At 40.1% G+C, this 13,201-nt stretch overlaps 1 protein-coding gene across 4 annotated transcripts in view; it reads right to left on the bottom strand.

Annotated features, from left to right (window-relative positions):
- Positions 1-13,201, bottom strand: part of Mapk10 (mitogen-activated protein kinase 10) — a 282,756-nt gene that overhangs the window by 39,471 nt on the left and 230,084 nt on the right. For all 4 annotated transcript variants that reach the window (XM_036200296.1, XM_036200298.1, XM_036200295.1 and 1 more), the window contains one exon: positions 10,524-10,648. In XM_036200296.1, coding sequence (XP_036056189.1) covers positions 10,524-10,648 — 125 coding nt within the window. The remainder of the gene's footprint in view (positions 1-10,523; positions 10,649-13,201) is intronic.

Raw genomic sequence — 13,201 nt, 5'->3', positions numbered from 1 at the left:
TAAATATATAGAAAAAAATGCATTCTGGGTTTTCTAAACGTAGATTCATGGTAATCAATATGGCTTGTGTTTTTATGACTTTATAACAGTGGATGCACATACAAAGCTGTAAGAAACAAGTAATTACTTGTGCTGGCCAGGCTTATGTCAACTTGACACAAACTAGAGTTATCTGAAAGGAGGGGGCCCCAGCTGAGGAAATGCCTCCCTGAGATCCAGCTGTAAAGTATTTTCTCAATCAGTGATTGATGGGGGAGGGCCCAGCCTATGGTGGGTGGTGCCATCCCTAGGCTGGTGGTCCTGGGTTCTATAAGAAAGCACACTGGTGAGCAAAGTATGGGGAGTAAGCCCTTAAGTAGCACCCCTTCATGACCTCTGCATCAGCTCCTGCCTCCAGGTTCTTGCCCTGCTTGAATTCCTGTCCTGATGTCTTTCAGTGATGAGCAGTGATGTGGAAAGGTAAACTGAATAAGCCCTTTCCTCCCCAACTTACTTTTTGGTCATGGTGTTTCATTTGCAGCAATAGATACCCTCACTAAGATATAAGGTCGTACTCAGGGAGAGATGCTGGGCACTCTTCTGGTGAAATAGAAAAGGCTTTTCAACATAAACAGAAACTAGTTTTCTGTTTTCTTTTAGTGAAATGGGGATTTTTTTTCTTTGACAAAAGTTGTGCAGAGTATCCAGACAGTCCATAAAGATCTGAAGCTCTGTGGTTATTTTTACTGACTATTGATTGGTGTTGGGAGTTGCTAGAAAACTGTGTGTGATAAACTTCAGATGCAATTGCTTTCTTCTCGGGCACACAGACAGAAAATACAAATGATATTTATCACTATTTTAAGTGTGTGCCTGCATTCTGAGGCAGACATCATCAAACAGGAATGGTAGTTTCTGAATTTTAGGTGGATTAATCATTCAGAAACCATCTCAAAGACATGCTTTCACCTTTTGATACTGCTCACCCGCGGAAATGCCAAGTGCACAGACTTCAATCCCTTTACCCCAGTGGGAGAGAGGCTTTCTGTACAGAGAGCTCTTTGCATTTATAACTTGTTTAAATCATCTCCTTCCAGATATTTAATGTTTAACACTCAGTGCTAAACTCAGACTCACTAGTTTAATGCAAAGATCATAAAATACTTGGCGAAAGCTTATGTATATTTCATTCAGGGCATATCTCCAAGAAGCAAACAACTCCTGATGAGTTGTCTGAATATTAAATATGTTGACTCCTTTCTCTTATGGCTCAGATTTTTCCTGGCCAGTCCCAAGTTTATGCATATTGAGCACAGCAGGATATACTGAAGATCTTTATTATTGTATATATTTTAAAGACTTTTGTTTACAATGTTGGTATAGCAAGTAGGCCATCATGAGTAAATGTAGAAATCATACATAAATTAAGTCATTCATCAAGTAGCTTTAGTACTGCAAAGAAACATGCTTTTCATAATAAGATCATGTTAGCTTTTACTGTGAAGTATATCCAAGGGATTCAATGTAAGCAGTAATGAATGAGAATAGTTTCCAACAACCACCCTCAACTGTGTGAACTTTGTTTGAAGCACATAGTAACTATAAGTGAGTCTTAAAGCTACACATCTAGTCCTTGGCAGCACAGCTTTAGGATTGCTTGACTATGTAGCAATTACATATACACTTCAGCTGCTAAAATTCGGTCAGGTTGCTGTTTTATATCCAGAGTCAAACATCTGTTTTAGGAGTCACAGCTAGAGATTAGTACAGCAGGCTTGTCATAATGCAGTGACTGGTACATATCTGGTTGAGGGTTAGAGGATTTTCACTGAACAGATGATTGACAGTTGTGAGGGGCAGTGATTATAGGTCCTTTGCTCATTCAGGAATCATGCACTATGGAAGTAATAAGCAAGACAGATAACCTGCATCTGTAAGGCTGTCTTCAGCAGATAACATGTTATGGAATATTACAATGCAATAAAAATTTCGATTAGTTATTAACTGAGCAGAAACCTACCCAGAACAGTCCTGTTCTTCTCATGCATTTTGTTTTGTGAGTCAGGACTTATTAAGTAGCCCTCCTTGGCTGGGTACTTGCTAGGTAACCTAGGTTAGCCTCCAGTTCTGTGCAATCTTCCTGCCTCAGCCTCTCAAGTGCTGGAATTACAGCCATATGTCATCAGGCCTGGTTTGTTCTTCGTTTTTAAAGTCACTACTGAATCACCATAGTTCATGATACAAAGAGACGCGACTTTTGAACTCAGTTCATCTTTGCAGAACCAGTGTACAAAGACTTAAGCTACTGAAGAATTCCCAAGGCCCGTGTGAATCACTATGCAGAAGTTAATGGAAAAGGAAAAGGTTAAGAAGCGAAGGAAAGACGAGGAAGAACTAACAACAAGAGGGGAGTGAGATGAAGGAAGGACCATATCTTTTTATCTTCTGAGCAGCCAAGCTGCAGAAGTGATGAGCAGCCTAACACAAAACAGTAGAGTCCTTCACTCCCCATGCACCCATGTCCAACATTGCTCCCCATGAGCCCTGTACAGCAAGTGGGAGACATCAACATACAAGGGGAAGAAGGTACAGCAATTCAGTAGGACCCCCCAAAGGAACATGTTCTTCTGCTATTGAGTCGACACTCTTGACATCATTCTTGATACCATGGCTATCAAGTCAACATCCATGACCGGAAACCACAAGATACTTGAGGAAATTGGATACTCACTAGAAATATCCCTTACCCCACCTTTCCGGCAAGGTCCTTGGGTGTGTTTCTAACTTTCAGCTATCTTCTCCTTCAAAAGATATGTCTAGTTGTTTGGTCACTTATCTTCTACTCAGGGATTTCTGAGTTGTGAATAAAGAAATTACTAGGTATGCACAGGCTGTGGGCATGGTGACCCACAGATGCTGCCCTTTCCTGCCTGGATCTGCTCTGTGGCTCAGAGGCTAACCTTTCCTAGCTGCACATCTGAGGCTCATCTGTCAGTCACGGAGAACTGTCTCAGTCAGGAGAGAGTGTGGATAACTCAGGGTATTTCTCCTGACTTTTCTCTCTAGAAGCAAGTGGATGCTCCTCTATGTCCCCATTGGACAGCCAGTACCCCTGTGTGATTGACCCTGGACTCCATTGGACAGCCAGTACCCCTGTGTAATTGACCCTGGCTCCCATTGGACAGCCAGTACCACTGTGTGATTGACCCTCGATCCCATTGGACAGCCAGTACCCCTGGTCTCCAGCAAACCATCTCTTTGATCTTGGGTTAGGGGTACATTCATATCTTTGCTAATCTCCCGGTTGCTCCAAGGGCACCTGCTTGTGACTTATACTCTGACACCATCCTTGCTTGACTGCTGTTTAGTGTTCTTCAGAGTTAAATGCCTCTCCAGCAGGGTGTGCCACTCCTGACTGCCCAACTGGTGTTCATGACCTCTTCTACATTACTTAATTGGTATAGCTGCATCCATTTCTGACTAACTCTGGTGCACTAAGTCTTTTGGTCACAGACTCTGCTTAAGTCTTTTTTTTTTCTTTTTATTAAGAGATTTTTTTCTATTTATTTTATATATCAACCATGGATTACCCTGTCCTCCCTCCTCCCACCCCGCCTTCCAGCCTTCTCCCCCAACGCACCCTCCATTCCCACCTCCTCCAAGGCAAAGTCTCCTCTGGGGAGTCAGAAGAGCCTGGTACATTCAGTTGAGGCAGATCCAATCCCCTCTTCCCTGCACTAAGATTGAGCAAAGTGTCTCAGCATAGGCACTAGGTTCCAAAAAACCGGCTCATGCACCAAGGACAGATCCCGGTCTCACTGCCTGGGGGCCTCCCAAACAGTTCAAGCTAAACAACTGCCTCACTTATCCAGAGGCCCTGGTCCAGTTCCATGGGGGCTCCTCAGCTATTGGTTCACAGTTCATGTGTTTCCACTAGTTTGGCTATTTGTCCCTGTGATTTTTCCAATCATGGTCTCAATATCTCTTGCTCGGGGCTCAGCCATGGATCTCTGCATCCGCTTCCATCAGTCACTGGATGAGAGTTCTATCATGACAGCCAGGGTGTTCAGCCATCTGATGACCAGAGCAGGTCAGCTCAGGCACTCTCTCGACCATTGCCAGTAGTCTACAGTGGAGGTATCCTTGTGGATTTCTGGGAACCTCTCTAGCACTCTGCTTCTTCCTATTCCCATGGTGTCTTCATTTATCATTATCTCTTTCATTCTTCTCCCACTCTGTTCCTGATCTTCTGCTTAATTCTTTTATCCTTTCTAATCCCATGTCTAACTCTAGTCCATTTATTGTATCATACTTTGTCTTATGTCTTTATAGCTGCTCCTAAATGTTGGTATTTTCTTACCTATAGCACAGAATTACTCTTTAAATGATCCCTTAGTCTCCATTTTTGTTTCATTTTGTTGCTATGACAAGCATTGTGACCAAAAATCATTTAGGGGAGGGAAGGGTTTATTTCAGCTTGCAGGTTACAGTCTATTACTGAAGGAAGTCAGGGCAAGAACTAAAACATGAACTTCAAGGATGCTGCTTGCTGGTTTATTCCCCAGGTTCGTGCTTAACTGGCTTTCTTGTACTGGTGGACTACTATCCAAGGAATAGTTACTACCCACAGTGGGCTGGGCCCTCCTATATTGATCAACAAAGAAGACAATACCCCATAGACATGCATGCCAAAGGTTGTTTGACCCAGTGTGAGTAGCACAGGTAAGTTACTTTTTCACCCATGCCAACTTCAGTTTCCAAACTAGTCTTTAGTTTTGGAAAAGAATAAGCAAGCTCATTGTGGTGGTTTTAAAGAAAATGCCCCCAAACCGCCAGAAAGGGAGTGATACTATTAGGAAGTGTGGCCTTGTTGAAAAAAGTGTGTCACTGCTCAAGCTTCCCTTAGTGATAGTCAGTCAACCTCCCTTTGCCTGAAAGATGTAGGGCCCTCAGCACTCTAGCACCACATCTGCCAGCACTCTGCCAGGTTCCCCATAATGATGATAATGGATGGAACCTCTGAAACTATAAACAAGCCACTCCAATTAAATAATTTCTTTATAAGTGTTGCCAAGGTCATGGTGTCTCTTTACAGCAATAAAAACCCTAATAAAGACAGAAGTTGGTACCAGAGACTGGGGTATTGTTGTGATAGGCCTGACCTTGTGTTTGTTTGGAGAAATTTGGACTTTGGTACTCTGGGTTTGGACAGCAGTGGAATCCTTTAAGCACCTCTTAATGGGCTGTACTATCAATAACATGGAAGACAGTGGTGATGAGTTATTTGAACTATAGGGGGCCTCACTCAAGAGGTTTCAGAGGAGAACCCTTAAGTATGTTGCCTAGAGATCATTTTTGTGATATTTTGGTGGAGAAAGTGCTGTCTTTTGCCCTTGTCTGAAGAGTCTTCCTGAGGCTAAAGTGAAGAGATTTGGATTAACTCCATTGGCAAAGGAAATCTCAAAACAACCTAGTATAGACTCTGTCGTGTGGATTTTAGTGGTAACTCTAATGGCCTTGTTGGAAAAAGTGTGCCACTGTGGAGGTGGGCTTTGAGGTGTCTTTTTCTCAAGCTCCCCTCAGTGTAACAGTCGGTTAATTTCCTGTTGCCTGCAAAATGTAGGACTCTCAGCTACTCCAGCACCATGTCTGCCTACAGGCTGTCATGTTCCCCATCATAACAATAATGGACTGAACCTCTGAATCTCTAAGTGAGCTACCCCAATTAAATGATTTCTTTATAAGAGTTGTTGTGGTCATGGTGTCTCTTTACAGCAATAAAAACCCCAGTGAAGACACTCAGTTTTGACTATATTCCCCCAGCAGTCTTCCTTCCCCCTGAGTCTTCCCAAGGATGTCATGAAAAGGCCTAGTTTCCACATTCATCTACATTGTAGATATAGCTCCATCTCCTTATGCCTTTTCACCTATCTTTCTTTGGAAGTCCCAAGATGCTGCCACACATACGTTCCTGTCTGGCCTATGCCACTCTTCTGGGTTCTCAAGTACCTTGGGATCATAAACTGGAGAACACAATTCCAAGATACCTATCTGGCTCAACCTACCCTTATGCTCAGATTTCCAGAGTAACACTGTAGCCATCATGACTGTCCCAGGGGCTCTCGGACACAGCAGCACCCTCAGCACAGTGACTTGTCACTGCTGGCTTAAAGCCTGACCAACACAAGCCAACCCAAGTGCTTCTAGCATCAGGTCAGGATCCTTTGTTTTCAACACTTGAGAATCAGGAATCAAGAAATGTCTTCTGAACCCACACAGGTTAACTGGCCTCACTATGACCTTGAGTTCTGATGTCAATGGTGACAAAACATATTTCTTCTATTCCTCCATATTTATCTTTACTCCCCCACCTTTAAGCACATGGATCAGCTTCTTGAGTGTCCTGAGACTTAGTTCACCAGCTTTTCCTCAGCTTATAGATGATCCAGGTGCTCAAAGGTTCTATGCACAGGGGTGCAACATAAAAGCTTCCACTCTGCCCAACAGGGTAGATAAGCTCAAGAATCAGGTGATGTCCCTTTAGCAAGATATAAGGGCATGTGACATTGCCCAAAGAGTCTGCAACAGCCCTGAATTCCTTAGAGTTATGATGGACATATATAGACTATATAATTTTCTTTCTGTTAGTTTAAAACAATAGACCTTGGCTCTTACACTAGGTGATGTAAGTGTAGGCGTATATCAACAGGAACAACAAAAGGACCAACACCTTAAGTGTGTCTGAAAACTCCACCATTTTTTATAATCATCCCCAAACTGTAGAATATTTCTGCAATTTCTTGCCCAGCAGGTCTTTTATACTTGATATCTGTTCCTAATACCAAATGACAGCAAAGTATTGTATACAAATGTTATCACAGAAACAGTGATGGCAACCAGTGCACCAAGAAAGATCTTTTCTATAGGAGCACGTTACAGTTCTCAGAGCCCTCTCATAGAGGCAGATACCGAAAGAAACTTCACTAACAAAGAAGACTAAGCCAAGGACAAAGGAAAGCTGAGGCCACTAGCAAAGGGCAATGCAGGAATTTTGGCCTGAAATATTTCCCAGATCATGAGGGCAATGGAAAAGCATGCACTTTGTACATCAATATGTAATTTGTGTGTCTTTGTCTCTTAATGGATACAGAAGAGATTTAGAACACCGTCAAAAACAAACAAACAAAAAAACCAAGGCTGGAGAAATGACTCAGAGGGTAACAACACTTGGTGCTCTTGTAGAGCACCAGGGTACAGTACCTAGCACCCATATGATGGCTCAAAACCATCTATCTCCAGTTCAAGGTGGTCCAGTGCCTCCTTCTGGCTTCCAGGGGTGCTGCACACACATGAGCCACAGACAAACATGCAAGCACAATGCTCACACACATAATATAAAAATAAACCTTCAAAAGACACCAAACACCAGCCATACATTGATGTAAGTATGGTCTTTCAGCTCTGTGTTGGACATGAGCTTTTGTCTGTTGCTCTGAACATTATTTGAGAAACAGTAACCCACACAGCTGCTACTTCAAACTGAGCTGCTGTACTAGACAGGTGCGTTATTGAGCTTGGCATGAAAAATTTATAACTGACAACCTCATATGAATGTGCTTAATATTTACTTGGTGACAAAATACTATTATTATTTTCCTTTTCGATTTTTGCATTGGGAAATTATCAGAAATGTGAGATAGCTTGTATCCTGTCTAGTGTTCTAGTATGTTTAATGTTGTTCTGTTCCTTTCTGTTTTTTCAGAACCATTGTGTCCTCCAACAGTTGTTCATTCCTTTCATGCAGGTTTTGCTGTTTTCTTGTCTGTGCTTCCCAGCAATGACGTCTTCCCCTCCCACTCTCTTTCATCTTGTGTTGAATTTGCCTTGCCTGCATGTCCCCAAAGCGAATCCTATTTTCCTTCTTCTCACCTTTGAATATCTTTCTTTCCCTAAAGCCATGTGTGGCACTTGGAAGCCATTTGAGCTTGGCACTCCTTCACAATTCCTATCCACTGAAATTCTATTTGATATTTCTGTTTCTTTTGGCTTATAAAGAGGCATCTGCATTTGTCTTGCAAATAGTCTTCCATTCGTAGCATAAGACATGTCACTTTGTTGATACAGATCTGTAAAGAATTGCCACTTTATTTTAAATGTGTGGTCCCATCTTAGTGTAATAATAGTCTGTGTGCAATGCAGACAGCATGGCGGGCGTTCTTCCAGGACTCTTAGGATTTGTTTCTCACTGGTGGTGACCTCTGTAATATACTTGGGAGAGTAATAAACTGCTCTTGCCCTGGGGTCAGCATTCACTGCAACATTTGTAGATGGAAGACACTTTTACAGTTCTGCAGCCAGTGACCTCGGTTTGGGTGTCAAACACTTGCTTGTTCTTCTCTGTCTCAGCTGGTTCCTTTACTGAATCCTCAGGCTATACTGAATCCTTAAAATCTGTACGTCTCTTTTCATTTCTATCTATGCCCTATGATGACTATATTGAGAAAAGATCTAGGTATATTTTTTTTTTTATCCTACAAAGGATGCAATGTTGAAATAAACTTAAAAATTCATTGATATTATTATAATGTTCTGCTGTAGAGTCTAAGTAACTGTCTTTTTTTATAGGCAACATAATTACAAGTGAATTACAAATGCAGACTTTATGACTCTAATTAAACTAGAGGCCACATTCCATTAAAAACAGATTAAGCACATGAAATCAGTTATAAGGAAAAATAAACACACCACAGGTTTGGAACTTTCAAAATAAATGATTAGCAATGTCAAATAATTTATTTTTAGCTGATAATTTTACACAGACACCTGAAGCATTTTCTTCTGTTTTATCATAAAAAGTCCATATTATCTAATTTTAAATATATTTATTTATGTATTCATTTCTCTTTTTTCTTTACTTCCTTCCACTCCATTAATATCTTTAAAAGTTTTTATGAAGTATAAAAGACTAGGAGAGAGTCTATATTTGAGTCTTAAGGATATAGACTAGTTTTAAGAACACTAGAAACTCAAAGGTATTTCATTGGAAGGATTGTATTTTGTAAGAATCAAACCAAATTACTAAAATAAATCTGAAACAAATTGAGACATGAACATCATGGTAAAGCTGCTCAGGGGAACAAAATTTAGGAAAACATCACGAAAGATAATAAATCTCCCTTTTTGCTGCTGGGAGAGTCAGGGTTAGAGTTTCCTGGAAACTTTTTAACACTAAATACTTGCTTCCCACACACAGAAAGAAATAAGGAGAGAGTAGTGTGGAATATTCCTTTACCTTGTGTGAAGATATGTTGCTGTGATTGGTTTAATAAAGAAGCTGACTGGCCAATAGCTGGACAGGTAGAGGTTAGACGGGACTGGCAGATTAAAAAGAGAGCACAAAGAAGAGTCTGGAGGATATGGAGAAGCAGGAGATGAACCTGCTGAACTGAGAAAAGATACCAAGCCAGGCAGCAAAGAGTAGACAAGAAATATGGGTTACTTTAAGTTATAAGAACTATTAGTGACAAGCTTAAGCTATGGCCAACCATTTATGATTAATAATAAATCTCTGTGTGGTTATTTGGGAGTGGGCTTGCAGGACAAGAAACTCTGCTGACAGGGTAGTCTTGAACTGAGCACAGTGACTCCAGCAAACACTCACAGAGCACAGAGGAGACTTAAGCAAAACATGTCTGTCTTTCAGCAAGACTGCCTTAAGACACAGAGATTGCTAGATGATTCAGAGCAAATTCAACTGCAAAGGTAGATGTGTTGCATTGATGATGTACATCAGCATCAGTGTTCAAATACTTTAAGGATATGTTGTCATTTTCAGAAAGAGGCAATATTGGTGATAGACACAGTTACAAATTGTACAGAAAGAAAATTCCCATCAGGAGATCAATAGCTCCCACACAGGGAGTAACTCCCCACAGAGAGACAGGGGTAAAGATGTAAGAATGAATTCACAGAGAAGGTAATAAGTGGATGGAAATATTTTTAAAGAGTCGAGTTTCTAAGATTTATAAACCTTATGTAGTCTAAGACCAGGAACATAACATATTGTGTTATTTACAGTCAACCAAAAAGTAAGGACTGTTAGAAATATCTACTTTCTTATGTCTTGTTCACATAGTTGCAAAGTCACTAGTGTCCTAGGAAAAGCTTCCTAACTGAACTGTTCTTAAGCACCGCATGATATCAATGCTGATGTACCATAAAGGAAACAGAAGCCAGGCAGCCTCCGCACCAATGTGTGTTCTTCCTGTTTGCATCCAGAGAAACTGACAGTTAAACACACTGGAGAAAACCTAAGTGTGAATTTAAAAAAAAAAAAAAAGATATTTTGAACTCATCCCTGTTCACAGGAAGACTCAGAAAGAAATGAACTTAAAATACATGTTGAAGAAAATAACCGTCAGGGGATCAGGTAATGGTCTTTGAGGAGGGAATTATAGAAGGCCTGTGCGTGCTCATTTGGTGTGAGCTTTACTCTGTTTTCTCCACTTGCTGTGGGTGGTTTGGGCCGAGGTCTTAGGTCTTACCGCCTCCACTTCAGCTGGGTCATACCAAACGTTGATGTAGGGATGCTGTAAGGCATCATCCACAGATATCCTCTTAGCTGGGTCGATCACTAACATCTTTGACAATAAATCCCTGGCTTGGCTGGCTGAAATGACAAATAAGAACAACAATTCCTAAGATTTTCATTTTGGCAAGGGCGTTTATCATCTGGGGAACTCAAAAAGCAGGTCACCACGAAACTCCCTGTAAAGGAAATGCAGCTCCTAACTTTTTTTTTTTTTTTTTTTTTTTTTTTTGTCTCAAAGCCTAAGGTATCATTTTGAGAGCTCTATGGTGTGAATATTCTAATATAATTATTCACTCAGAATTATAAGTAGAATTTATTGGCTATGAAGTTTGAATAAGTAAAGAAACTTTCATGGGTAATCTATAAGGATGCGTGGGGGCTGGGATAAGGGGCATGGGAAATGCAAGTGTATAGTGCATCTGCAGAAATGCACAGTTCAGATACAGGGGTGGATATAGGGAGTGAATCATTGTGCTTTATGTTCTCTGATGCAAAGTGGGATCAGCAGAGTCAGTAGAGTTCAAACTGACTTGAGAACCAAGGTTGTTCAGATTTCTTAGCTCCGTTGAAACAACCTGAAGAGTGAATGGGATAAAAATGACTTCACTTAATTACTGAATTTTTTTGTAGTATTCATGAGGCATTTAAAAGGGTGGAATCATGATTTGATGGAATCAAGTGGCTAGTGGCTAAAGGAAGTCCCATGCCATGGCTGACGGTAATAGAAATCTCCATATTATGTACAAGGCGGTGTGGTGAATTGCATGGCTGGGGCAGGGTGAAAAACATGTGGTGACAATCAGCCAGCATATTTGTTCAATAACACTATTTGCACATTGATATTTGTGTTCAGCCATGTCCCTGTGTGTGCAGTCTCATCAGTGTGTGATGGTGCACATGTGTGAAAGTCAAGGCACAACCTTGGTTGTTGCTCTTTAAGCACTATGAACCTCTTGTATTTCTTTCTTTTGAGACAAGCCTGGAACTCTCTGTTAGGCCAGTCTGACTTACTGCCTCTACCTCCTCATCACCATTTTCACTGGGGTGACAAGTATATGCACATGCCTCATTTTTTATTACATGGGTTCTGGGAATCAAACTCAGGTCCATGTGCTTGCAGACAAGCCCTTCATCACCTGACCTGAAGACCCAACCCTGAAGCCATATTAATTTTTAGTCTCCACAGCATGTGAAATTTTTACATGAAGTGGTTTCTTAATAAGACTAAGTAACATCTTAATACTACCTTAATAATATCTTAAACCAGTATTATTACTCAAATGGTCTCAAAGTTTTAATAGTAAAATTACTCAGTGTGTTGCAAATATATAGTAAAACTTCCAATTCAAGAGAGTAAAAACCTCAATTGGCTTAGCAGTTTTAAATATTTCTAATTACTAAGAGTGCCTAAGAGTAACTGATATCAAAAATTGGAACTAAAATATGATAATGTAGAGGAAAATGTAGGATCAGAGGCCTGTTTCTATATTCACAAATTGAGAGCTTCAGTGTTTTTATTCTCCTTTTAAAAATATCAGATACATACTGTAAAAGATTCACAAGTTTATTTGTAGTACGATAAAATATTTACATGTAAAATGTTTAAAGAAGATTTTTTTCCATTAAGTGTTTTTTTTAAATATGGACAACATTAATTGTTATTAAATGTTCTTATTAAAGTAACTGGGCTAAGAATTTAGCAATAGGGGTTGGGAATTTAGCTCAGTGGTAGAGTGCTTGCCTAGCAAGCACAAGGCCCTGGGTTCAGTCCTCAGCTCTGGAAAAAAAAAAAGAATTTAGCAATAACATAAATAAAAGTTGGGGAATGTCAACCATTCTCACAGACCATCTCTGTGATTGCTGGTGGCTTTTTTCTCCCACTACCCACTTTTGGATATGATTCAACTGTGTGACATTCACTTTCACTTAATTTTGCTAATACAACAGCTAAGATGTAGGAAACTATTCTTACCTATGTATCTGTGACTATTTTCTTGTGTTTTATAATGTTTTATATTAATATGGAAGTTAATTCATTAAAGGATATTTTATGTCTGTGGCATTTTTTCTGATAAATACAATATTCTTAATTGACAACATTCTTTACAAACACAACTTTGAAGCTCACAAGAATACCAGAAGTGCACAAAGACTTACATTGTAAAACAAATTTTAAGATGATTTTATGACCAATGTTCTAACAACCTAACAAAGCTGTTAATTTCCTTTGTTAAAAGATCCTTTTGCTCTATAGCTGATTTCATCCTCAGATTCATGTACCCTGCACCCAGAATCTGCTCGCAAGACCATCTGTATTTTTGTTCTTAGAAAGGGCACGGGATAGGATGGCTCCTTGTTAAGAAAGGAATGACCTTTGCCAACACTAGATTGTCTACTAGAAGCCATTGTCAGTACCATATGCAGTACACAGAGAAATGTTTTCAGTGCCATGGCTTTCAACTTTCAGACAAAGATGCTGTTTTCCCAGAGTCAGAACAAATTGTCTGTTCATCATTTGCATATTGTAATACTTCTTTAGTGTGTCAGTCTTGTATTAGAGTCACAGCTATATTAAATAGCTAATAATTCACAGAAAATAATATAACTAAACTCTAGAGAGTTGGCTTTATA

The sequence above is a fragment of the Onychomys torridus genome, chromosome 10 (assembly GCF_903995425.1).
Source record: "Onychomys torridus chromosome 10, mOncTor1.1, whole genome shotgun sequence".
Taxonomy (NCBI): domain Eukaryota; kingdom Metazoa; phylum Chordata; class Mammalia; order Rodentia; family Cricetidae; genus Onychomys; species Onychomys torridus.
This window is presented reverse-complemented; position numbering and strand designations above follow the sequence as displayed.